Source organism: Gopherus flavomarginatus, chromosome 3 (assembly GCF_025201925.1).
Source record: "Gopherus flavomarginatus isolate rGopFla2 chromosome 3, rGopFla2.mat.asm, whole genome shotgun sequence".
NCBI lineage: Eukaryota > Metazoa > Chordata > Testudines > Testudinidae > Gopherus > Gopherus flavomarginatus.
Genome location: NC_066619.1, coordinates 35780205 through 35806454, shown reverse-complemented (window position 1 = coordinate 35806454; position 26250 = coordinate 35780205). Strand labels below are relative to the sequence as shown.

The 26250-nt window shown below is 41.6% G+C and overlaps 1 protein-coding gene across 13 annotated transcripts in view; it reads left to right on the top strand.

The window, feature by feature from the left end:
• The window catches only part of SLC38A9 (solute carrier family 38 member 9), a 76309-nt gene that overhangs the window by 30232 nt on the left and 19827 nt on the right, over positions 1-26250 (top strand). For 12 of the 13 annotated variants that reach the window (XM_050946981.1, XM_050946974.1, XM_050946973.1 and 9 more), the window contains 4 exons: positions 2099-2299; positions 4871-4978; positions 13865-13971; positions 25909-26022. In XM_050946981.1, coding sequence (XP_050802938.1) covers positions 2099-2299; positions 4871-4978; positions 13865-13971; positions 25909-26022 — 530 coding nt within the window. The remainder of the gene's footprint in view (positions 1-2098; positions 2300-4870; positions 4979-13864; positions 13972-25908; positions 26023-26250) is intronic. The other variant, XM_050946972.1, reaches the window with a different exon arrangement.

Sequence of the window (26250 nt, the reverse complement as noted above, 5' to 3'; positions counted from 1 at the left end):
ATGAGTAGGGAATCAAGGGAAGGTCTTCTCCAAGACTGCAGCTTCTGCCATGGCCCTTATGTGGCTTGCATATGCGCAGCAATGGTTCCACCCCACAGTGACGGCAGAGTGGTGCGGGAAAGTTACCCTTAATGGGGCAAGAAACAAAGCAGCTCTGCTGAAGAACCTGTGGCAGCAGATTGCTCAGTATCTCCATGAGAGTTTCCTGGAGATCTCTGAGGCAGATTCGTGTGAAGTGAGGGAGTCAATCAACACCCTGTTCTGCTGTTCAGACTAGGCATGTGGTGGGAACTGGGGTCTCTCTGGGAAACTGGTGGCTGGAGTGTCTCTGGGGAGGAACGTCTTGGAGTCAATCTGGGAAGTGTCTGAGGCACTTCGGGGCTCTGTCACCTACTGTCCCTGCCAGTGAGGTTACTCACTACTATTGCTGCCACCCTGGTTGCTCCTGCACTTTCTCTCACTATTGCCACACCTTTCCCCATTCAGATCCAGCAGAAGGTGCAGTCAGAGGAGAAGCAGACATTCTGTCCGGCTGCCTGAAGCCATGTGCCACAATCTTCTCCAGCAAACAAAAGATGCAACTGCAGCTTCTGAAGGCAGGCAGGATAGGGCTGTCAGATGCTTGAATGTCACTTGGCAGCCCTGAATACTTCTCTGCTAAACAGAAAGGGTTCAAATCAGTAGTGACAAAAGCATTTTTCAAGGGTTTGTGAAACAATGGAGAGAAAACCAATTAGAAAACAGTAATTAAAATTACTGTCTCTTTAAATTTCAGAAAAGTCAAAACACTGTCTAGAGTTTTGTCTTTAGGTTATTGTAACCTGGCAGGCATGCTGCCAGTGTGGGAGGAAGAGATTAACAGGGTATAAAGCATTATGCAGTACAAAGGTGTAAATGGAGACTAGGAGAACATTAGGACAGGGTCATATTTCAGCATATAAGACAGGAATTGCTGTTTACGTTTTTCCACAAAAAACCCCAAGTACACACCATAAGTTAAAATGTTTACATTTTAAGGGCCTTCTATTCTAGGAGTCTCATCCTCCCTAATGTTTGGTGACTGTGGTTGGTACACCAACAATATGACACTGTAACTTATGTTAATTCAAGAGTTTTAGAACAGCCACTGATTGTATTTATTCTCTTGTTGTGCACAAAACCATGTGTGCACTACTGTTAATGCAGGCACCTATGCACCCATTTACACGCACAGCCAGATATGTTCACTTGTGCACTCAGACATTCATTCAGCCATGTATTTGTTTATATGCACAGAGGCAGCTTTGCAGACACTGCTATGTGTACATGCACTGCAGCACAGGCAAGCTGCTCAGACATACAGGCACACATGTATGCACAATGGAGTAAACACAGCTACATGCACACACTCCTGCATACAGACAGCTATGCATGCATTTCCTGCATCCATGCTCCTGGATGTTGATCCTGTGCAGCAGTCAGCTGAGACTGCAGGCCTTGTTGGTATTGCCTGTCCTCACATTCAGCTGTTAAGTTATGTCAAGTCTCTGCATTCAGTGCTGAGGTGAAGGAGGTACCAGCTGAGAGTGCAGGGAGAACTGGATATGGCCCAGCAGTGACAACTTAGGCTATGTCTGCACTTGGAGCTGAGGGAATGATTCCCAGCTCAGACAGACATGCTCATGGTAGTTCTCATCAAGCCAGTATGCTAAAAATAGTAGTGTAGCCATGATAGCATGGTCAGTGGTGGCACAGGCCAACTGCTCCAAGTACAGCCCTGTGAAATCTAGTGGGTTTAAGCTCAGGGCAGTTAACGAGTGCCACTGCTTGCCGCTGCACATGCTGTAGGGGCTACACTACTCTTTTTAGTGCCGTAGCACAAATATGTTCTGTTCAAGCTGGGAATCACACCTCCAGCTCCATGCATAATGTAGCCTTAGTGGTGGGCCCTAATGGATGGAGGCAAGCAGAGGAGCAGCAGCTAGGCTGCCAGAGTCCTGCTTCTGAATGCTCCTAGGCTCCTAGTGGTAAACTTTACTTCCTTGGAGATTAAGTACTGAATTTGTTGATTCATTGCATAGCTTTTGTGTAAACAAAGCCCTGTTATTTGTTCTTTCAGTCATCTGTCCAGGTACTGCCAATGAGGATCAACGGGTCAACAAAAGTGGGCTGTTTCCTTTTGTCAACAACACCACAGGTTTTGAGCTGTTTGAGGAGTGGTGGAGCAAATCACGAACTGTACCATTTTATCTGATCGTTGTTGTTCTGCCCCTTCTAAATCTTAAGTCTCCCTCTTTCTTTGCCAAGTTTAACATCCTAGGTAGGTAATAACATTTCTAGATTGTTCGTTTATTATTGGTAAAATATATAGCAAATACAGTGAAACGTGTAGTAATGACCCCACCTCTGGTGGCCAACTCCTTGTCTTTAGCAAACTCTTTGAAATATCTCCAAGGTTTCCAGTACTGTTTTGTTTGACCTTTAGAGAATGATCAGCCTCTGCAAGGGAGTTGGGTATTGCTGCTCCCTTGGGTAACCCTTTTTAAATAGGTTTCATTGTATTTAGGGTATATATGAAGTGGTTAAATATACACTGTTCTTATTAGCATTCTACATAGAAAATAATATCAGCACAACAGCGTTCAGCAGAATCTCAACCCTCCCTTGTGTTCGTGCCTGAAAATATTTTCCATTATCTCATTGTTAATTATTTAACAATTCAAAACTAATACCATATAGAATACTAAAAACTGAAATGGTTTATGAAGCATTATGTATAATAACTTATGGTGTAGTGCATCTGCCTTTCAGTCTTGGCTTTATTTTTAAGCCCCAAGGAGAGCTGCAAGCTAAGGCTGAAGAAAATTGTTACTGTGGATTTTAATTTTTGAATATTTAAGTCAGCAAGTTGACAGGGTATTTTTGGTTTGTTTTTTGTTGTTTTGTCTTTAGACATATAGAAACCTAGGCCAGTTTAGAACACTAGGAGATTGTGCAGCATGTTAGCTTTAAATTGATCTTCATGTTCAGAACTTTTTTCCTTATTTCATTCCTTAACTTGTTATTTATATTCAGTGAATGAATAATTCCCTGCATTTATTTTGTTACCCTGAAGATAGTTTTCAACTGAAATCCTGTCTTCCCCTCCTAGCCTGTTTTCTAAACTGTTCGTGTATACTCATTCATAAGCTGAATTTTTTTAATAAAAAAGGGAAGCACCAGAGAAGGGGGTCGGCTTATGAACAAGTATAGAGAGGGAGAGGTGGGACGCAGCCTCTCCGCCCAGCAGAGGGAGCAAGGAGAGGCAGCATAGCCAGCAGATACAAAAGGGAAGAGGTGGGGCCAGATTCTGGCCATGCTGCTCTCGCCCCCAGCCTCCAAAGCACCTGCAGCTCTGGGGCTGTGGTCACGCCACCCAGCCGCAGCCCACCGGAGCACATTGCGACTGTGCCGCCCAGCCTGCCAGAGAGGCTCCAGCCACGTCAGAGACCTTCTCCCCTGGCCCTCCCCAGATAAGGGTGGGAAGGGATGGGATGGGATGGGGAGAGTGTAGGGGTCCCGGGCTAGGAGTGGGGTCAAATGGAGGGTGGTTTTGGGAGGTCCCAGGCTAGGGATGGGGTCATGTGGGGGGTGGTCACGGGTTACCCCCCGACTCTCAGATTCTTCTCCCCCCCAAAAAAATTTCCCCACCAGTTACTGTCCCAGCCAGTCAGGGTAAGCAGCTGGTGTACCAGGACACTTTGTTTACTTAGGTTTACCTCCGTGCCTGCTCTCGAGGGAAACAAACCATTTCGGCCACCTGCGGCTTACCCTGATGGCCCGGGAGCCAGTTTGCTGACCCCTGAATTATAGAGTCGTCTTATGAACGGGTCATAAAAATTTTCCATTTTTACTTATCCATCTTAGCGGGGGGGGCGGCTTATAAACGAACGGGCTTATGGTCGAGTATATACGGCATATAAATCCTGCACTTCCCCCTACATATATTTATAAGCTTTTCTCTGATGCTTATCATTGTAGCATCAGGGTACATCCCAATTTTATAGCATTCAAATAAATGGACAGATTATCTTTCAGTCTCTGAATAATTTTCTGGGTTTCTTTCCATCTATTCTTAAACCACAGGGGCCAGAACTGCACACACTCTCATGCAGTTGTAGTCAGACTAAGACTGTAGACTTAGTATTGTTACCCATCTGTGACTTTGTATGTGATCCTCTGTGTCCCTGTGGGAGCGTAATTTGTGGATATTGTATGACTCCTGGGAGCGATATAAAAAAAAAATGGGTCCTGTCATGACTAAGTCGCTAGCTCAGATGAAGTATAAGTCTGAAGTGACCAAAAGTAACTGCAGCTAGTGTCAATCCTGATCTTACTGGAGAGTTCACAGTTGCAGTTTGCATTAATTGGCATCTTGGTGAATTATTTCACCTAAAAGGCCAACAACTAAATCGGTCTGGAGGAAGCTACTTTGCACTACTAGTGATAGTCCCTGCAGGTACGCTGGAGGAAGTTGGTTGGGAATCTCATTCTTCTGCTGCCCATGCTCAACCAGTGCTGTGGATAATAGGGGACATTAGTTTCCTGGGTTATTAATCCAGCACCTATCGAGGGATCTAGACTCACTTAAAATTTTAAATAAATGGATGTAGCGCAGCAGCTCTCTCTTGCACACGCTCTCTCTCTTTACAAAGAAAAAAGGTAATTTAGGATCACAGAACTAGTGTTTAAAAATTGGGATTGTCCTGCAGTCTTCAGGACGACTAGCACTCCAATTTCTTTGGGCTGGTGGCAACTAACTAGAGGGGGGCCAATGTGGAATGGAGCATAAATAAATTTTCTGTCACAGTTTATCCTGATGATGATGGATGATTGTCTCCTTTGTGTGTAGGTACTGTTTCAGTTGTCTACTTAGTTTTTCTTGTTACTCTGAAGGCTGCACATCTGGGATTCCATTTAGAATTCAACTGGTTTACAGCTAATGAATTTTTTGTACCAGGTAAGTTAGCTAAAATTAAACAATGATTAATTTTAAGCATGTATATTGTGCTTTTAATCTTTAAAGCACTTTATAAACCTTCATTTTTATCCTCCCAACATCCCTTTGAAGTAGAATAGGTAAGTAAGTGTGCTTATTAGTGCCTTCTGAAGGTTGAGTGACAAAGGTACAGGAAACCCCTTTCTTCCTCCTTCCCAGATCTCCTTCACAGGAGATAGTAGTAATAACATTGCCTGGGATCCAGAAACACAGGGGTTGAAGGCTAGTTATTGCCTGGTATCTCCACTATGCACCAGTTCAGAGAAAACTTGTCTGTGGATAGGCAAGGTGAGGCCATGATCCCATCACGCCTGTGTGCTGGCACCTTTTTCCATGCTTCATTATTAAAGTAGTGCTCATTATCAACAAACCTAAGAGAGACTGATTTATAAAGTATAGCAAGTACTCCACTAAGTTTTTCTGTGGTACCCATCACCATGTGTCCAAGTGCACCTCACACCTACTCCCCACTTTCTCGTGGTCCTCAACCCATAATTTAGCCCTGTAGTTTTAAACTCTGGCATATTTTTAAACTTTAACTGGCTTATACCTTTCTCTGTCTCTTCTTGGCAGAATTGGTTGCCAGTTGTTTAAGAGATATTACAGTTCAATATATAAGGTGTCACAAACACAAGAACTTACTGTCACCAGAGGAATGGGGTAGGAGAATAATCATAAGAGAAAAGATTCTGGTGGAGAAAAACAACTTCTGTTTCTTTTCTTTCTTGTGGAAGACTTGGGAAGAGATACTAAGGTCATCCCTCTCTTTATAAGAGGCAGCATTACATTGGAGCTCTGAAGAGATGTATGCCTATAGTATCTAATTAGATCGTTCTGACTTCGTCTGGGAATGGGGGAGTAATTTTACCCTTCATTAATGCTTTATTATTGACTTAAGCATAATGTGAAGCTCAGGGACATTCATCCATCTGGTACATTTGGTTTCCCTTGTGAGTTTCCATCTTCCTTCTAATGTGCTGCTTTTCAGAAGAAAGAAAAATATGTAGGTTTCCCAGTCATGATACAAGTTACAACAACTTTATAAACATGACACTGGCTATTGTTACAACAAAGAACGATGACCTGAAGAGGACAACTAGGATAATTAAATATGTGAAGAAATTTTAAATGGATATAGTAAAATAGGACTAGAAGGTGGATAGTTCCACAAATGATGGGCAGTGGTGGAATCTGTCTAATCAGTGAAGTTAAATGTCCACCATTGCCACAGAGTGTCACTCACTTCCTCCATTAGGACTTCGATTAGAATCAGTTAGAGATCAGTCAAAAAGCCACAATCGAGGAAGAAGACTATTGTGTGTGTTTTTTAAAACAAACAAAAAACCCCCACACCTGGTGTAGAGGGGAAGTGAGGGCAACTATAAAAAATATAGCACAGATGGGAGAAAGGGGAAGCTGATGATAATGAATATAAATTTTGGAAGCTAGGAATTGTAGACAATTGGTAAGGGAAACATGGAGAGATCTATGGCCAGCAGAGTTATGGACAATAAGAAGTGCTTAATTATGTTAGGAACAAAAATAATTAACAATGATATTGGTCCATTACTAGATGGAAGTTAGAGAATTATCAATAATATTGCAGAAAAGGTAGAAGCGTTCAATAAATATTTCTATTCTGTATTTGGAAAATCAACATATGATGATTATATCCTTACATTCTCCTGAGAAACTAGTGGAATGAAAAAACAGCAGCTACTAAAGATAGACATTTTGAAATCGGCAGGTCCAGAGAATTTGTGTCCAAGGGTTTTAAAAGAATTGCTGAAGATCTCTCTGGACTATTAATGTTTTGTCAATAAGTCTTGGAACACTGGGGAGTTCCAGAAGTCTGATAGAAAACTAATGTTTTGCCAATATTTAAAAAGCATAAATGGGACGACCTGGTTAATTATAGGCTTGACAGTCTCTGATAGGTCCCTGGCAAGATACTAGAATGGTTGATATAGGAAGCAATTAATAATTACATTACCCTCCTTTAATTCTTTGTTGCCAATTAACATGACTGTATGGAAAACAGATCCTGTCAAACTAACTTGATCTGTTTTGTAATCTCAAGTTTCATTGATAAAGCTAACCTTGCTGATGTAATATACTTAGACTTCTACAAGGCATTTGACTTGATACCACATGACATTTGATTAAAAAAACTAGAACAGTATAAAACTAGCCTGTCATATATTAAATGGATTAAAAGTTGGCTGATAGGTCTCAAAATGTAATTGCAAATGGGGAATCATCTTCGAGCAAGTGTGTTTCTAGTAGGCTCCCTCAGGGATCTGTTCTTGTCCCTATGCTATTTAACATTTTTATCAATGACCTGGAAGAAAACATGAAAATGTCGCTGAAAGTTTTTACTTGATCCATAAATTGAGGAAGTGGTAAATAATGAAGAAGACAGGTCAGTCTATCTGGACAGAGCTATCTGGATCGCTTCATAAGCTGAGTGCAAGCAAACACAATGCATTTAATATGGCTAAATGTATACATCTGGGGGGGCAGGAAATGTAGGCCATATTTACAGAAGGGGGGCTCTCTCCTGGAAAGCAGTGACTTTGAACAACATTTTGGGGTTGTGGTGAACAGTCAACTGAACATGAGCTCCCTGTGCAATGCTGTGGCCAAAAGGGCTAATGCAATCATGGCTGCATAAACAGGGAAATATCAGGTAATAGTAGATAGTATTTGGCGTTGGTGTGACTACTGCTGAAATATTGTGTCCAGTTCAGGTGTTGTAACAGGGTGTTGGCTAGGAGAAACATGCCAGGCCCCTATTACCCTTCTTCCTCTGGAACAGGGCTATTAGTTAGGCTGACTGAAGGACCATGCCCTAATTACCAGAGTGGATGATCCACCTGCAGGCCTGGGTAGCCAGCCTGCCCTGTAAAGCTGGCTGAGAGACAGGAAGCAGGGGGAGACAGGAAAGGGAGGAGTGTGGGCTCTAGTTAGTAGTCTCCCAGAGTGTTGGTATCTGTAAGTAATAGGTGGTGGGAACGGACACAAACAATAAAAGGACACGGGTGCTGCACTTCAGTTGGTCTCTGACTGCATTTGTGGAGGGGCTGAGAGAAGGCACCACCACAGGTGTCCATGAATCAAGAAGAAGGTTGATAAAATTGGAGAGGGTTTAGAGAAGAGCCACAAGAATTATTAAAGGATTAGAAAACCTTCCTTATAGTGATTAGACTCCAGGTTCTCTATCAATTTAGTTTTAACAAAGAGAAGGTATGACTTGATTACAGTGTAGAAGTACCTACAATGGGAACAAATATTTGCTGTTGCGGGTTTTCAGACTAGCAGAGAGAGGATATCACGTAATCCAATGGCTGAAATAAGACAGTTCAAGTTGGTAATAAGGCGTACATTTTTAACAGTGAGTAATTCATTCATTAGAACAATTTTACCAACAGTTGTGGTTGATTCTCCATCACTGTCAGGTTTTTAAATCACGATTGGCTGTATTTACTAAAAGATCTGCTCTAGAAGTTATTTTGGGCAAGTTCTATGGCCTGTGCAATTTGTGTGTGTAGCTTGGCCTATCTCTGGCTGGGGTGATGTCTCTTGGGCAGCTACAGGTGGAAGTGGGAGTCTTTTTTTTGTTGTTGTTGTTGTTGTTGTAACTCTAGGTTATTAGGCATCTAGCACCCAACAGGCCCAGAGCTAGTGAACCAATTTATTAATCTGTAGCGAGACACTCTGCATAGAGGGGGATTAATAAATAGGCAAATGCTTCTAAAAAATACATACTTGTCAGTAAAAGCCAAATAAAATCACTATATTTATTTTACTGTAACATGAGGAAATAAATGTTTGCCATTACCATGAACGACAGCTTGACACCGCAGGCTGTATTTCCATGAAATTTGCTGCAAAGTTCTCGGCAATGTTTTTCCAGCTACGTTAGCTTACTCATTGCTGGAGGTGATGAGTCTTGCAAAGAAAGCTGAAATAAGACCGAGACATTATCTGAATATACTTCTCTACCACCGACAAGTATTATGTAGGTATTACACAGCCACAGTTGTGTGGTGGTGTTTTTTGTGGGAGGAGGGAGAGTTGTGTGTGGATTTAATTTTGTTAAACTCAAATTGCACTGGTGTATATGGTGAGAAACTAGACAGACTGGCCAGTGTGTTCTGTGTATTCTTGGCTAAGAATACTGCTTTAAAATCAGTTTTCCAGCTAGTACGTAGCCTCTGATTTTTGTTCTTTTAACGTTTTCATGAATGGAGGTCAGTGGTGCCTGTTCTTGGAAAGAGGACCTCAGTACTAGGCAACAAGGGGGAATATGGATAAAGTAGTTCCTTTATCTCAGCCAAAATAACTTTTGTTTCTGGTTGCAACACTCATCATCTCAAAGGCAGTAAATTCTTGCTGAATACAGCTGTACACAAGACCAGAACATATGCCTTTAGGGTGTATAAGGTGCAAGAATGTGATTGGTAGGTCCCTAAGGATCCTGCTGGGCTAGTGATCTTGAGATTCTGAGATCATCAACACACAAAGCGTCATGTCAGTGCTATCTAACCTTCTCTCTAAATGCAGCAGAGGGAGAAGACTGGGAATGAAGAGGAGTATTTTAGGGACAAGCCAGTTAGTTTTATTTGTTGTAACAATTTCCACTCAAAGCATTTGATGCCTGACCTTTAAAAAGTGGAAGTCAAATCCTAGTGAGGCAAATAGAAAGGAGCACAAACCCTGCCAGCTTAAGTGCAAGAGTGTAATAAGAAAAGCCAAAGAGGAGTTTGAAGAACGGCTAGCCAAAAACTCCAAAAGTAATAATAAAATGTTTAAGTACATCAGAAGCAGGAAGCCTGCTAAACAACCAGTGGGGCCCCTTGACAATCGAAATACAAAAGGAGAGCTTAAAGATGATAAAGTCATTGCGGAGAAACTAAATGGATTCTTTGCTTCAGTCTTCACGGCTGAGGATGTTAGGGAGATTCCCAAACCTGAACCGGCTTTTGTAGGTGACAAATCTGAGGAATTGTCACAGATTGAAGTGTCGCTAGAGGAGGTTTTGCAATTAATTGATAAACTCAACATTAACAAGTCACCGGGACCAGATGGCATTCACCCAAGAGTTCTGAAAGAACTCAAATATGAAGTTACGGAACTATTAACTAAAGCTTGTAACCTGTCCTTTAAATCGGCTTCAGTACCCAGTGACTGGAAGTTAGCTAATGTAATGCCAATATTTAAAAAGGGCTCTAGAGGTGATCCCGGCAATTACAGACCTGTAAGTCTAAGGTCGATACCGGGCAAATTAGTAGAAACAATAGTTAAGAATAAAATTGTCAGACACATAGAAAAACATAAACTGTTGAGCAATAGTCAACATGGTTTCTGTAAAGGGAAATCGTGTCTTACTAATCTGTTAGAGTTCTTTGAAGGGGTCAACAAATATGTGGACAAGGGGGATCCAGTGGACATAGTGTACTTAGATTTCCAGAAAGCCTTTGACAAGGTCCCTTACAAAAGGCTCTTACGTAAATTAAGCTGTCATGGGGTAAAAGGGAAGGTCCTTTCATGGATTGAGAACTGGCTAAAAGACAGGGAATTAATGGTAAATTCTCAGAATGGAGAGGGGTAACTAGTGGTGTTCCCCAAGGGTCAGTCCTAGGACCAATCCTATTCAATTTATTCATAAATGATCTGGAGAAAGGGGTAAACAGTGAGGTGGCAAAGTTTGCAGATGATACTAAACTACTCAAGATAGTTAAGACCAAAGCAGATTGTGAAGAACTTCAAAAAGATCTCGCAAAACTAAGTGATTGGGCAACAAAATGGCAAATGAAATTTAATGTGGATAAATGTAAAGTAATGCACACTGGAAAAAATAACCCCAACTATACATACAATATGATGGGGGCTAATTTAGCTACAACGAGTCAGGAAAAAGATCTTGGCGTCATCATGGATAGTTCTCTGAAGATGTCCACACAGTGTGCAAAGGTGGTCAAAAAAGCAAACTAGATGTTAGAAATCATTAAAAAGGGGATAGAGAAAAAGACTGAGAATATATTATTGCCCTTATATAAATCCATGGTACGCCCACATCTCAAATATTGTGTACAGATGTGGTCTCCTCACCTCAAAAACGATATTCTAGCACTAGAAAAGGTTCAGAAAAGGGCAACTAAAATGATTAGGGATTTGGGGAGGGTCCCATACGAGGAAAGATTAAAGAGGCTAGGCCTCTTCAGCTTGGAAAAGAGGAGACTAAGGGGGGATATGATAGAAGTATATAAAATCATGAGTGGTGTGGAGAAAGTGGATAAGGAAAAGTTATTTACTTATTCCCATAATACAAGAACTAGGGGTCACCAAATGGAAATTAATAGGTAGCAGGTTTAAAACAAATAAAAGGAAGTTCTTCTTCGCACAGCGCACAGTCAACTTGTGGAACTCCTTGAGAAGGTTGTGAAGGCTGGGACTATAACATTGTTTAAAAGGGAACTGGATAAATTCATGGTGGCTAAGTCCATAAATGGCTATTAGCCAGGAAGGGTAAAGAATGGTGTCCCTAGCCTCTGTTCATCAGAGGATGGAGATGGATGACAGGAGAGAGATCACTTGATCATTGCCTGTTGGGTCACTCCCTCTGGGGCACCTGGCATTGGCCACTGTCGGTAGACAGATACTGGGCTAGATGGACCTTTAGTCTGACCCGGTATGGCTGTTCTTATGTTCTTATGACCTCTATAATAATGATATACCTCTGATGGTATGGCATTATTTCCGCTGACAGATGGAATTCAGAGTAACTTGGTAGTCTGGGCCACTCAGAGTCAGCTAATGAGACAAAAAGATTGTCTCTGCTCTGATGCATGACTTGTATAGGTAAAGCGGACTGCTATCCACACATCCAGAAGTTAGGTCTTGGATCCTGGGAGCTTTTCCCTTGCCAAAATCCTATAGTAATAGGTGTGATTAAAATGAGTCCTAAAATAATTTGGTTTCCAGTTAATGGTTGGTTGGTTTCCAGCAGTAGATGGTTTCCAGATAGCTAACGAAATTATGAATGATGAAGTGCTACTGTTGGCTGCTTCTTGACAGTCTCAGGCCTGATCTATGCTAGAGCAGGGGATCGATCTAAGTTAAGCAACTTCAGCTACATGAATAACATAGCTGAAGTTGACGTACTTAGATCTACTCACCGCGGTGTCTTCACTGTGGTGAGTTGACTGTTGCCGCTCCCCCGTCGACTCTGCCTATGTGTCTCGCGGCGGTGAAGTACAGGAGTCGATGGGAGAGCACTCAGGGGTCAACTAGATGTGATAAATCGACCCCCGCTGGATTGATCGCTGCCCGCTGATCCAGCAGGTAGTATAGACATATCCTGAGAGGCTAGGGTTAAAAACATGTATGGTGTATCCAGTTGTATCAGGAAACTCAGCTAAAATACAGCCCTCCTGCCCCCTCTCTTTGAGAAACCCCAAACTGACCTTTGTCTGAAAACGTTCCTTGATATTTGAATTGCACCAGCAAACTGTCTCAGAATGTTCAGAGTATTTATGAATATCCAAATAGGTAGAAAAAAATTTAATCTCCAAGTTTGCTGAATAGTCTGGATGTGAACAAAACTTAAGCAGACATACCCCAGGGCTGCTAACCAGCAGTCATGTGAAACTAGACTGGTTTCAAGTGCTCTTGAGGTTCAGACCCAATGTTCTATTGAGCAGCCTTGGCATAGATTGATTTACAGCAATGCATAGTGCTAATTCTGTCTGCAAGAAGACCAGTATGCCAAAGATATAGCCAGACTTATGTACGTAGAACTTGCATCTATGATATATACAGCATAGCTTCAACTGATGTCACTATGGTGGGAAGGATACAGCACAGAGTAATGAGTGATTTTGAATCTGCCAGTGTGATTTATGTTAGGATTACAGTAGTGGGAACTAAGCCTAAAGTGAGACCTTTTTTCCCTCTTTCAGTTAGCATTGGTACTGCTTCACTACTAATAAGATATTAAGGAAAGACAGTGAAACCAGCATAACGCCCTAGAGATGCAAAAGTGCTCTATTACTTTAGACCAGCTATCTGTTTGCTAGTACTCTGGTACTACCTGCCACAATGGTGCTTAATGATGTTCTAGCATAAGGAAATGCGCACGCCTGGCCTAGTAGTAGCATTCCCAGAACTACTGGCTGGAACACTTCTGAGAATGGTGCTAAAAACAGCAGTGCTGTTTTTGGGGGGTAAAGACATTGGTTGGCTGGTGCCTGTTATATTCTCCCATTTAAAGGACAGTCGAGATGGTATCTTGAGGCTTTCCTAATCCTTTATTTTGTAAGCAATCATTTGAATCCCCTCTTGTAAACAGCAACAGATGTCTCTTGTCCTCCTAAAGTGAGGGTCAGCAGCCTCCTCAGAGTTTGACTCTTGTTGACTAATCCAGAGAGCATCACCAGAGTCTATCACACAGCAAACAGCTTTTCCTGTCGTCCCCCCCCGCTGGTACACGCGCAGTTTCTCCAAAACTGGTTTCCCCCATCAAGGCATTGGGATGTCCATGAACTGCAGTGCTGAGAAGCAGAAAAGTTTATTGTTCAAATCATGGAATAACAAGACCTTTAAGTACTGTGCATTAGTAGAAAACTTTCCCTGAGAGCAGGTTTTTGCTCCTTCTGCTGAAGCAGCTGGAACTGGTTGCTGTCTGAGACAAGATACTGAACCAAATGGACTGGACTGATCCAGAATAGCAATTTCTACATTCCTAACATCTAGAAATAAACTTTGAATGTCACTTTGGCAGCTATTGTTTATTTCACTGATGCAAATATAAAAACAAATGTTTATTTTCTTTTGTTTTCCTAGAGTTTAGAACTCAGTTTCCTCAGCTCACGGGGGTCCTGACACTTGCTTTCTTCATTCATAACTGTGTTATCACGCTCCTTAAGAATAACAAGAACCAGGAAAACAATGTAAGTAACTTCATGAGAAATCGTTGGTTTTGATACAAAGATGGTAGACCACGATAATGTTTCTCTGGATGGACATCTCTCAGAATAGGTCTGGAGGCTGTAACAGCTGCAGAACACAGATCTCTCTTGCTTTTTCAGATAAGAGTGAGGGAGTCATTTATACCGGCTTTCCACTGGCCACTGGTGGACCAAAAGTGCATATAAATAATTTACACTCCAGTTTCCCGTTCCAAGAGCTATTTATCCAAAAATTGTAGTTATCGGAATCCACAGTATGCTTCCCTTTAGCCCAGTGTTAGTTAACAACTTCTCAATTATTGTCTTAACATTAGTGCTAATTAATACAAAGCTGTTTATTAGGGCTAACCGACTCTGAGAGGTTTGTTAATTGAGAAGCTATTAGCAAGTAATTAACTAATATAGAGATCTGGGGGACACACTGGATTCAGATAACTAGGATTTCTACATCCATGAAACTGCAGCTCAAAATAGCACTTCTGTATATTCAAATGTCTGGTTCTCCAAACACTTCGGCTGTCCCCCAGGCCGTTTGGATAAATGGAAGTGTGCTGTAACTCAAATGTAATCAGGCTTTTCAAACTTATTTGCTGTCAAATTGACAACCAACTTGCCAAATTTCAGCCACGAAGGTGCAAGTTTGAAGCTGTAAAGGCCCTGAAAAGGACCATTTAAAGTGAAAACACTTAAGCAGCCTTAACTATGATTATTACTGTGCCTAAGGGGCTGAACTATAATATTCAGATCTAGATGCAATTTTTCCCAGAGTTTAGAAGTGTTCAGATTCAGGGTTCCAGCCCAGGCTTATCAAGATCTTCAATGAAAATGTAATTAGACTTATATCACAAAGTAGATAAATGTTCAACTGTGGTTGAGGTTCTCACTTGACAGCTCAAAAGTGAGGTTCAAACTGTCCCTAGGTGTATATGATACACAATAAAATCACCCAGTATTTAATGATCCTGTCAGTAACTTCTTAGGCATGTTGTGGTAACTCAAGGATGGATGGCCAAAAAGTAAACTCCTTTAGGCAGGAACATGCCGCCTTTTCTGTTTGGAAAGCATCTTGTATGTTATGGGTGCTACTGAAAAGAAATTAATAGGGCGGTCAAACAATTAAAAACATTAATCACACTGTTAATAATAGAATACCATTTATTTAAATATTTTTGGATGTTTTCTACGTTTTCAAATATATTGATTTCAATTACAAAGTGTACATGCTCACTTTATATTTTTGATAACAAGTATTTGCACTGTATAAAAACGAGAGAGTATTTTTCAGTTCATCTAATACAAGGTCTGTAGGGCAATCTCTTTGTCATGAAAGTTGAACTTACAAACGTAGAGTAATATAACTACATTCAAAAATAAAACAATATAAAACTTTAGAGCCTACAAAGTCCACTCAGTCCTAGTTCTTGTTCAGACAATTGCACAGAGAAGTTTGTTTACATTTGCAGGAGATAATACTATCTGCTTCTTGTTTACAATGTCACCTGAAAGCAAGAACCGGCATTCTCATGACACTGTTGTAGCTGGTGTCGCAAGATATTTATGTTTCAGATGCACAAAAGATTCATATCTCTCTTCATGCTTCCATCACCTATCCAGGGGACATGCGTCCATGCTGACGACGGGTTGTGCTTGATAACAATCCAAAGCAGAGCAGACCATCACACACTCATTTTCATTATCTGAATCAGATGCCACCAGCAGAAGGTTGATTTTTCATTTTTGGTGGTTCAGGTTCTGTAGTTTTTGCATCTGAGCATTGCTCTTTTAAGACTTCTGAAAGCATGCTCCACACCCAGTTCCTCTCAGATTTTGGAAGGCATTTCAGGTTCTTAAACCTTAGATTGAGTGCTGTAGCTATCTTTAGAAATATCACATTGATATCTTCTTTGCATTTTTGTCAAATCTGCAGTGAAAGTTTTCGTTTTAAGAACATGTGCTGGGTCATCATCCGAGACTGCTATAACATGAAATATATAGCAGAATGCAGGTAAAACAGAGCAGGGGACATACAATTCTCCCCCAAGGAGTTCAGTCACAAACTTAATTAACCCCCTTTTTTAAACAGGCATCATCAGCATGGAAGCATGTCCTCTGGAATGGTGGTCGAAGCATGAAGGGGCATACGAATGTTTACCATATCTGGCACATAAATACCTTGCAATGTTGGCTACAGAAGTGCTATGCAAACACCTGTTCTCACTTTCTGGTGTCATTGTAAATAAGAGGGCAGCATTATCTCTCGTAAATGTAAACACACTTGTTTGTCTAGCGATTGACTGAAGAAATAGGACTGAGTGGACTTGTAGGCTCTGAAGTTTTACATTGTTCTGTGTTTGAGTGCAGTTATGTAACAAAAAGATCTACACTTGTAAGTTGTACTTTCATGACAGAGATTGTACTACAATACTTGAATGAGGTGAATTGAAAAATACTATTTATCATTTTTACAGTGCAAATATTTGTAATAAAAATATACACTTTGATTTCAATTACAACACAGAATACAATAAATAAGAAAATGTAGAAAAATGTCCAAAATATTTAAATTTCAATTGGTATTCCATTGTTTAACAGTGTGATTAAAACTGATTAATTACGATTAATTTTTTAAATTACAATTAATTTTTTGAGTTAATTGTGTAAATTAACTGTGATTGACAGCCCTATAAATTAAGGATCGGGCCCTGGAGAAGGAAACTTGCTGAGCTTTCTCACATTGTTCTGTTATGGAAAGAAGCAGGATTTCCCCACCCATCACCAAAAGATATTCAGTAATTTTGTTCAGCCAACACTGTGGATCCCTCAGGAAACCAGAGTCGGCTCTGTGGAGGAGGCCTGATGCCTTCACGCCAGCTTCAAGGCCTCTTCTGTGTGTTTCCCCCGCCCCCCCGCCCCCGAAAGTGAAGCTCTGCCTGCTTCCTCTGCTGACAGCAGCATCTGGAATCCCTTCTTTGACTGTATAATAAAGCAGGGACTGTATTAAGTTTTTTTCCATGGGATTTGAGGAGGAGAAAGGGGAGTGTGTATGTAGACCAGCCACCACATTGATCTCAGACCCTCTCTCCCAGGGCTATTCTAGGGCTCCTGGGAAGTGATGAAACAGCAGATAGTGGAGGTGACTGATGCCCCTCCTTTCATGTATGTTGTGGAAGATGTGCAGTTGGAAGCCATCACCATACATGGATTTCAGGGGCATGATCTGGCCCAGAATCTCTCCCTAGGTTAAAAATTTCCTTGCTGTATAAGTTCAGATAATATCCTTAACATGTCAAGGCTGTATTCTTAATTTCCTTTCTGATATAATACTTCTACAACACCTTCTCATCCAAAGATCTCAGAGCACTTTTTAGACCTTAATTAAACCCAAACGCTTCTGTGTAGCTGATGCATCATTTAATCTAGTAAGTGATCAACAAGCAGAAAGTATGCATCTGTTAACAAGTGCTAGCTTGTATTAGATGCTCCTGGGTGTGATGGTAACTTACTCTTACAGATTTGCACTGAAGAGATTTTGCAAGTTGTCATAGAAGTTCCACTCTAACCTGTTTTGGGACCAAAATTTCATGGGCTCATGTGGAAAGTTCTTTTTTAACTCAGCCAAAAAACAGTGTTTGTTCTTCAGTCAGTCATCTTTTAATGAGGAGTCTGTGAAAAGGCACAGAAGTGCATAAAACTGAGAGTATATTACAGCCTCATAAAATCAGAGAAATGTAGGGTTGGACTGACCTCAAGAGGTTGTCCAATCCATTTCCCCCTTGCTGTATCAGGACCAAGTAAACCTAAACCCTCCCGACAGGTGTTTGGCTAACCTGTTCTTAAAAACCTGCCATAATAGAGGTTCCACATCCTACCTTAGTAACATGTTCCAGTACTTCGCTAAACTTAGTTAGAAAGTTTTTTCCCTAATAACTAGCCTAAATCTCCCTTGCTGCAGATTAAGTCCCATTACTACTTGTCCCACCTTCAGTGCACATGGAGAACAATTTAAATTTGTGAATAGTTTCTTGTACTTTCAAATCTCTCCATAATCTAACCCCACCCCACCTATCCAACCAGTAACCCAGTAAGGATGGGCAGGTGGCAAACAGTAACCACTATTATTGACCAGATATGAATAGTGCTCATCTTGTTATATTTATTCATTAGCACATCTTCTCCAGCCTGCTTGTTTTTCTCATGCATCTGCCATGTCTTGTCTTTTAGACTGTAAACTCATTGAGGCAGGGACTGTAATATAGGTACAGTGCTTGGTACAATGGGGCCCAACCTATATGAGGCTTTTTAGGCAGTACTGCAACAGAAATATTTTAAAATAATGCAACTGCATGCCTATGTTCCTAGATTTAATCACCTTTGTGTCTCATTACTCATAATCCCTTCTTAATTTTATCTGGAATGATGCCTTCTAAAATCTGTTCTTACTCAGTTTTCGGAGATTGTTCTGAGGCTGGCTTAACAGTAATCAAAAAAATGTACTTGTTTGAACAACATACGGTCATTATTTGCAAATGTAATTGTCCCAGATTGTTTTTCCTGACTCAGATTGTAACTAGGGAACTATGTATGTGCAGCCTGCACCACCAAATGAACCCCTTTTTTTGGCTTGCAGAAAGTATTTAGAGTTAAGGGTTGCTTTCTTGATTTCTCTATTTTTACTGATTGATTTTGTATTGCAGTAACACCTGTAGACCAGGGTCCATTGTGGTAGGCACTGTAGAAACATATAACAAAGAGATTGGGGCAGGGACACTCTCAGTCTAGATAAGAGACACAGGTGGTACAGGATACAGCTAGAGGGAGCATAAAGGGAACAATGAGAGATGATATTGGCTGGAATAAGCAGTGGTCCCAACAACTGTCTAAGCATTATTGAGTCTAGCTTTAATAGCCATCTGTATGAAGGACAGTCATGTTAGAGTTGTTCCCCTTCAGGACATTTTCCCTCAAAACTACAAACAGTAGTCACAAGAAAGAGTCTGTTAAATATAACATTTTCTGACTACAGGCAAAATGTAAATAACAGAGAGGGAGAACTCAGGAGAGGAACTATATACATATTTTGCAGAAAAACTACATTACTTGTATATGGGAAAACCACTTCAAATAATTCTTTTTAAACTACAGTGAGCACAGGTACTTATGTCCCATAGAAGATCTAGAATAAAATGTTAAAAATCACCTAAGCTTCATTTTCAAATATAACTTAGGTGCCTCAGTCCCACTGACTTTTAGTGCCACAGTCACTTTTGAAAATGGGACTGAGGCTCCTAAATTACTTGGGAGCTTCTGAAAATGTTATCCCTGATCTCATACATCTTCTCTGATCATTCAAGAAACATCTTCTGGTTGTCGGCTCAAGTAATTTTTTGAGAAAATTCCGATGGTCAACCCTTTCTTCTACTATGTAGTATCAGGAAGGAGGTTCCAGCTTTAAGACTCCACCTGTATTTAAAGGCTATCTGGCTGTCCTACTGTTTCAAGAAACTCCTTCCAGAACACAGCCTGTCAGTTACACCTTCTCCCAACGGGTGTCTTGCCCTCAAAAGACCCTGGAGAGAGGTGCATAGAATTAGTATGTTACCTAGACCTTAGAACAGAGGTCTTCAATCTGTCACGTGTGCCCCCTTAGGGGGGCACAGACAGTAGCGTAGCTGGCAGGGGGTGCGGCCGCTACCCCTGAGGACATGTCCCAAACTCGGCGCCTTGCTGCAACCAGCACTGGGAGTCCAGAACCGGGTTTTGCATGCGGCCAGCTTTTGGCTCCACACCACACACCCCAATTTCCAGCCTGACTCACTCCGGGGCTGCAGGTGGTGGTGGCTAGTTGCCTGGCTCCCCGGTGAGGAGGAGGAGGAGGTGGCTCCTGCCCGCCTGCAGCTGCCCAGCTCGCTAAGCTGAGCCCCAGCAGGGGTGGGCTCTGCTGGGAGGAGAAGAGGCGGCAGCGCAGCCCCCCAGCTCGGCGGTGGTGAGAGGGGCTGAGGAGCAGCAGGCTTGTGGAGGCGGCTGTGTGCCGCTGCAGGGTCACCCCCTGCCTGCCTGCCCTGCAGCCTCTGCGCTGCCTGCTCCCCCGCTCACCCTGCTCTGCCTGGCGGGGGTTTCAGACGCTCAGCCGGGACCGGGGCAGCTCGGGTCCCTGCAGCCCCCACACACGCTGCACTAGCTCTTGCTTTTCCGCACAGCTTGTATCCTGGCTTCCTGAGCCATTTCAGTCTCACATCATCCAGGTCAGCTATGTAAATATAAGTCAGCTCTAGCTTTTATTCCATAAACAAACATAACATGCAGATCACACAGGACATCAGTTACCCGATTTCCCCCCTCCATATTAAGCAGGTCATATTTTGTCATTTGTCTGCTGCAGGATAATTAAAATAAAAGGCTTTCAGTGTGATTCACATAGCAGAGTCTTCTGTCATTAATGTATTATTATTATTTTATTATTGTGAATCACTTCAGAACAGGAGAAAATACAAATAGGGGAAGCTTTCAACAACCTGGCACAGAAAGAAATAGACTTAACAGTCTCCAAACAGTAATAGGGGACTTGCAGGTTTAAGGCACAGGGATGCCAGTTTTGGCTGCATATATTCCTGCAGGTTTTATCACATGACATAATCTTTAATACAAGATTAATATTTAATTCCTGGAGATTCCAGGACAATCTTTGAGGGTTGGCAACCCTAAAGCTACTGGGTGTAAATCTGCCTCATTTTTCAAAGGCTTTTAGGTGATTGATTATCTTTCAGTGTCAGAGACATGATTGATTAACTTTTGGTCCCAGGTTTTTTAATTCTCCTGGTTCGTTATGCCTGGTGGGAGAAGGGAATTGATGCCAATTTTTTGCTTCTAACTCACATCCTCACATGACCAATCCTGGACATGGAAAACAACTCCACTATACAGACTGTCTGAATTAATGCTGATCAACAAGGTCACCAACATCTGTGTGTGGGACAGAGAGAGAGAATGAGAAAGCAAGAGTGAGAGAAATCTGTGTTGCTAGCCCAAGTTCTCTGAAGCAATGGACTCATGTATAAATCATCATCGCATAGCGTTAGAACCTGCTGTGAAGGGTCTATCCTGTAACTCCTTGACTGTACTGTTGATATCAAATCAGTAATATGCAGAGCCATAACTGCTAAGTGCAGCAGCACAAAAGATGTGCTGCCACGTATACCTAGGGCATTCGTTTATCAGCAGTCAGGTGGTAAAATGATACTACGGTTTCCTAAAAAGAGACTTCCTTTAAATTGCACTCCCAGGTAGGTGATGAGAGACTATTTGCAGGGACTGAAAGTGCAGGGATTCTGTACTAGGCAAAGTGAGACTCAGAAAGAACCAGAGTACCTCACTGTTATCTCTGCTCAAGGCAAATTGTTTAGTGGAATTTCTAGGGTGGGCAAACTGGGGGGTGGGGGTGGGAATTGGAAGACAATCTTTTCAAATGGGAATTGGCCTGCCTACAACAATACTACCTTTGGCTGCCATCCTGTCAGCTCTCACAATCTTAGCATGGTTTGGCCAGGTTCAGGACTCGCAGGGGAGACCTCCAGCAAATGCCTAGCTTACAGTAGGTGCTGCTAAATATGGTATTTGGTTATTCCATAGGCAAGTACTCTTCCATCTGAATAGATATTGACCCAATGTCCCGCACTACAGCCTCCTTCCTGCCCCCGCCCGAGCACGTTCCCCGGCCTGTCCCCACTGGAAATAGCTCCCGCGGTGCTCGGTTCTGATCCGCGGGGGGCTGACAGGGCCATGCGAAGGATCAGTGGGGAGGGGAGCTGAGCTGACTCCGTCCCCAGGCCACCTGGCCTGTATTAAGGGATTCCCTTTGGGGCCCAAAGTCCTGCACCAAGGTGGTGCGTTAGGACCCTGCTGCCCATCAAGCGTTTGACCAGCTCCAGCGCTTGGAGGGAGCCTGTCTCTGTCTGTGCTGATCAATGCAGGGTTTGCCCTTGACTTCAATAGGGGAAGGGGCAAGATTTCACCTTTCCTGGTTTCCGAGCAGTGCCTGTGACTTACCACACAATGTCTTATGGTGCCAGGTCTCCCAACAATAACCTTTGTCCTTGATTTTTTTCATAGGGATATATCCTGGGAGAGGGATAGCTCAGTGGTTTGAGCATTGGCTTGCTAAATCCAGTTTTGTGAGTTCAGTCTTTGAGGGGGGGATTTGGGGTTTGAGCAGGGGGTTGGACTAGATGATCTCGAGGTCTCTTCCAACCCTAATAATCTATGATCCTGAATGGCCTTGAAAAGCAGGTAATTCCCTTACTAGTGCTAATGCCAAGCACTCAAAAAATCATGAGGCAAGCCCCCAATTATCCCGAGATTGGCTTAAAAATCATGAGATTTAAAAATATAATACAATGAGAGGTTCTTTTTATTTGCCTTCTGGTTTTTGAGCTTTTAGAGTTCCTTTTTTCCAGCTTTGCCCTTCTCCCGTGAGGGCTCGTATCTTGTATTTGTTGTTGTTAATGATAGCTAAGATTCTTACATACTCACAGGCCTCTTCGAGGCAAGGCTCTAAAAAGAATAATAAATGTTGCTAGATCAGTGCTTAATTTGTAATGAAAGGTGCCAGGGCTCAAGCAATTTTTTTACTTTCATAACTGATGCAGCAAGCCCAAAGATACCAGGGCTATGAATTGCCAAGCCTACAGGGGCTGAGAATGAGCCTTGGCAAACCCTTGCACAAACTAAGCAGTGTGTGTACAGCTTAAATTGGTTAAAAACCCTAACTTTCAGTACTCAGTGTTTCAAAAATGTTAGACTGCCAACCTGTGTCGTAGAGATGTCTTGTGTTTAAAAAAACAACCACCCCTGAATAAAGCTACTTTAAGGGAAATTACTGCTTTGTCCAACCCCGAAGAGCCGTGAGATCTTTGCTTACCAATTGTCATAAAACTGTATTTGTCATGCCTTTTTGGTGACTTTAGTATTACAATCTATTATAAATAAAGTGCATTTCATTGATGGATTTTAAAATGAAATTAGTAACTTGAAAAAATGGCCAGTATTTTTTTAAAACAGTGTTATGAGTGTTGGTATTTTTGCTTAAAGTACCCATTCTACATGTGTGTGATTGTTTGCGTCACATTTAGCAAAATATCTCTAGGGGTTAAATTTTCAAACACAAGCATGAAAGTTGACTCTATATGTAATGTGTGCATACAGAACAATTGCTGAAGGTTACAGTTCTAATTTTGAATATGTTGGCTGAGTTTGTAGTGGCTAGATTGGGAATCTAAACAGCTGCAAGCCTAGAAATTAGATCATGATGTACTGGTTACAGAAACTTAGTCAGCAGAAGTAGGTGTTCTGCTGATACATCCTATAGGGGAAAAAATAAAAACTGAAAACTAGAGAGGATCTTCCAGATATGTTACTAAAAAGATACGGTACCACTGGTGTCGTGCACACTGGCTTGATTCTCTTTGGGTGCTCAGTTGGTAGTGTGTGGATTTTCATTAAAGAAAAAGACATTAAAGTATTTGATTAGAAGAAAAACATGTACGTACATGGACTTTGTGAACAGATATAAGTGAGGAAAAGTAGGACAAATTTGGAGGCCTACTAATCCTGATCATGTCACTGTAAGTTCTAGTAAAATAAGGTTGTGTCAAAAACGTTACCAGTAATACTTTAAGAAGCTGATTTACTAGCATCATCTGAACAAATTGTTAGGTAAGTGGTAGTGAATGTCCTGGAGAAAGCATGCGGACAAATAACACAGTATCTAGCTAGTTAATAACCAAAAACAAATGGTGTCCTAATGCAGTTCCAAAAAGAGTGATTTGATGTAGGAAATTTAAAATAGCCTAATAGCAACTAATGTACTGAAAAGGTTAATGTGTCAGTGAGTTCTGCAGCTTGGAAAATTTATTTCAAAAGGGGATGTGATTGCTTTTCCATTAATTAATATAATTTGATACAAGTGTAGTCCACACAAATTTTACATGTATTAAATGAATATACATTTTAGGTCAAGGTCAAAGTTTTCAGAAGTCATTGCCTAAAGTTAGATTTCTAAATCTGTATTTAGGTACCTAAATTAGTGATTTTCACAGAGGCTGTGTACCCAGCAATTCTCGTTGACTTAATTGGAAGCTTTTGGGTCTTCAGCACATTTTGGAAATTTCATCACTTATAATTAGCTACCTATATATGGATTTAGGAGCTTAACTTTAGACACCCACTTTTGAAAATCTTGGCCATAATTTAATGTAAAATGCTTATACAGAACGCTATAGTGAAGGCAAATAATTATAGTGAAAAGATTTAATATAAGAATATGTTTCTAAAAGCATATAATGCCTCTGGGAGGTATGGAGTGATTGAAATGGAAAATATATGGTTATTCTGGATTGCTGTATCTGGCCTTTAAAAATAAGTACACACACTCAAAACCAGCAATCTTTCCATGTTGTGTTCTTACTGCATATGTTTGTTTTTTTTGGGGGGGGGGGGGTTGGGTGTTCTCCCCCTCATGTATAAGATGTTAGATTATGCTCTTCGGTTACATCCATAGGAACTAACATGATAAATGTGTGCATTTTGAAGATTTCTCTGTAGACCATATTCTTGGGTTTCAAAGCACATTTTTAAAAAAGATCATTTTCATTATAGCTTGGATCTGGCCTGCTGATATATGCTAGCTGCCATTTTTCAGTCCTGACAACAGACTTGACGTGGTATCAATGGACTCTTTGGCTATCACTGCTACTTGTGCTGAATGTGTCCTGAGGCTTGTTAGTGCGTGGGTATATGAAAAGGCTGAAGAGGCTCTATTTAGTCTTTATATTCTTTGCATGATTGTGGTGGTTAGCAGTAACACCCTGTATCTGTCGAGGAAGCTGTTTCTGGGATTCTTTTTGTTATCTGGATCTAAATATATCTATAATACCTGCCTAGTGACTGCTTTTGTGTACCTTCTTCCTGCTTAAAGGACCAAATTTGCCTTCACTCAGGCAAATTGCCCATTTAACCCCATAAGAATTTAACAGATGTGACAGAGTTCCTCCTCTACCTTGGTGGGTCCTGCACTTACTGGTGGATTTGCTCACCTCACAGATGCACCCTGTGGATCGGGAAACAGCCCAGAGACCTTCCCCTCTGGTAGAAGCCAAAATCCAGGCCAATTCCTCCTGTGTTCGATCAGGAGTTAGGAGGTTTGGGGGGAACCTGGGCCCGCCCTCTACTCTGGGTTCCAGCCCAGGGCCCTGTGGACTGCAGCTGTCTAGAGTGCCTCCTGGTACAGTTGCGCAACAGTTAAAACTCCCTGAGCTACTTCCCCATGGCCTCCTCCCAACACCTTCTTTGTCCTCACCACCGGACCTTCCTCCTGATATCTGATAACGCTTGTACTTCTCAGTCCTCCAGCAGCACACCCTGTCACTCTCAGCTTCTTGCACGCCTCTTGCTTCCAGTTCCATGCACGCATTTCCTCTCCTCTGGCTCCCTTCTACTACTCTGATGTTCCCAACTGACTTGGGTCTATTACACAGAGTAAGGACAGCAAGATTTGGCTCATATTGAATGTACTAGGCTTCATATTTTTTGCAGAAGAAGGGAGCATACTTCAAAAATCTGTGCATGGGGTCCAAATCCCAATGATGTCAATGGGATTCTTTCCATTGACTTCAATAGGCTCAGACTCCAAAGCTAACTTTGTCATTGTCTAAGCTAAGATTATCGGTGTCTTGTTCAGAATCTTGCAATGAATTATTTTCATGTAGTTGCATTAATGCACCACATTTTATCAAATAATTTGCTTTACGAAGAAACTAACCTAGTATGGTATATTTAGTATATTGTCAACCAGTAAGTTAGTTCATCAAATTTGTACTTTGCTGTGTATGTTAATGCCAGAATAAAAAGAGAATTTTATTTTTGCAGGTGAGAGACCTTTCCATTGCTTATTTTCTGGTGGGATTAACATATCTCTATGTTGGACTGTTAATTTTTGCTGCATTTCCCTCTCCACCATTGTCCAAAGAGTGCATCGAACAGGTAGAGAAAGACACTTTACTGCACTGTTTCCATCCCTGCCCTTCTAATTATTGTGTGTAAAAATCCATACTTGTTCCTCATCCACTGACTTCTGTCTATCTCTGTGACTGGCTCTTTGGGGCAGGGACTGTCTGTTCTTCAGTGTGTGGAAAGTGACTAGCATGTTGTGGGCACTTTGACAAACACATACTGATGATAGCATTGACTCACTAATCTACCGGCCACTAC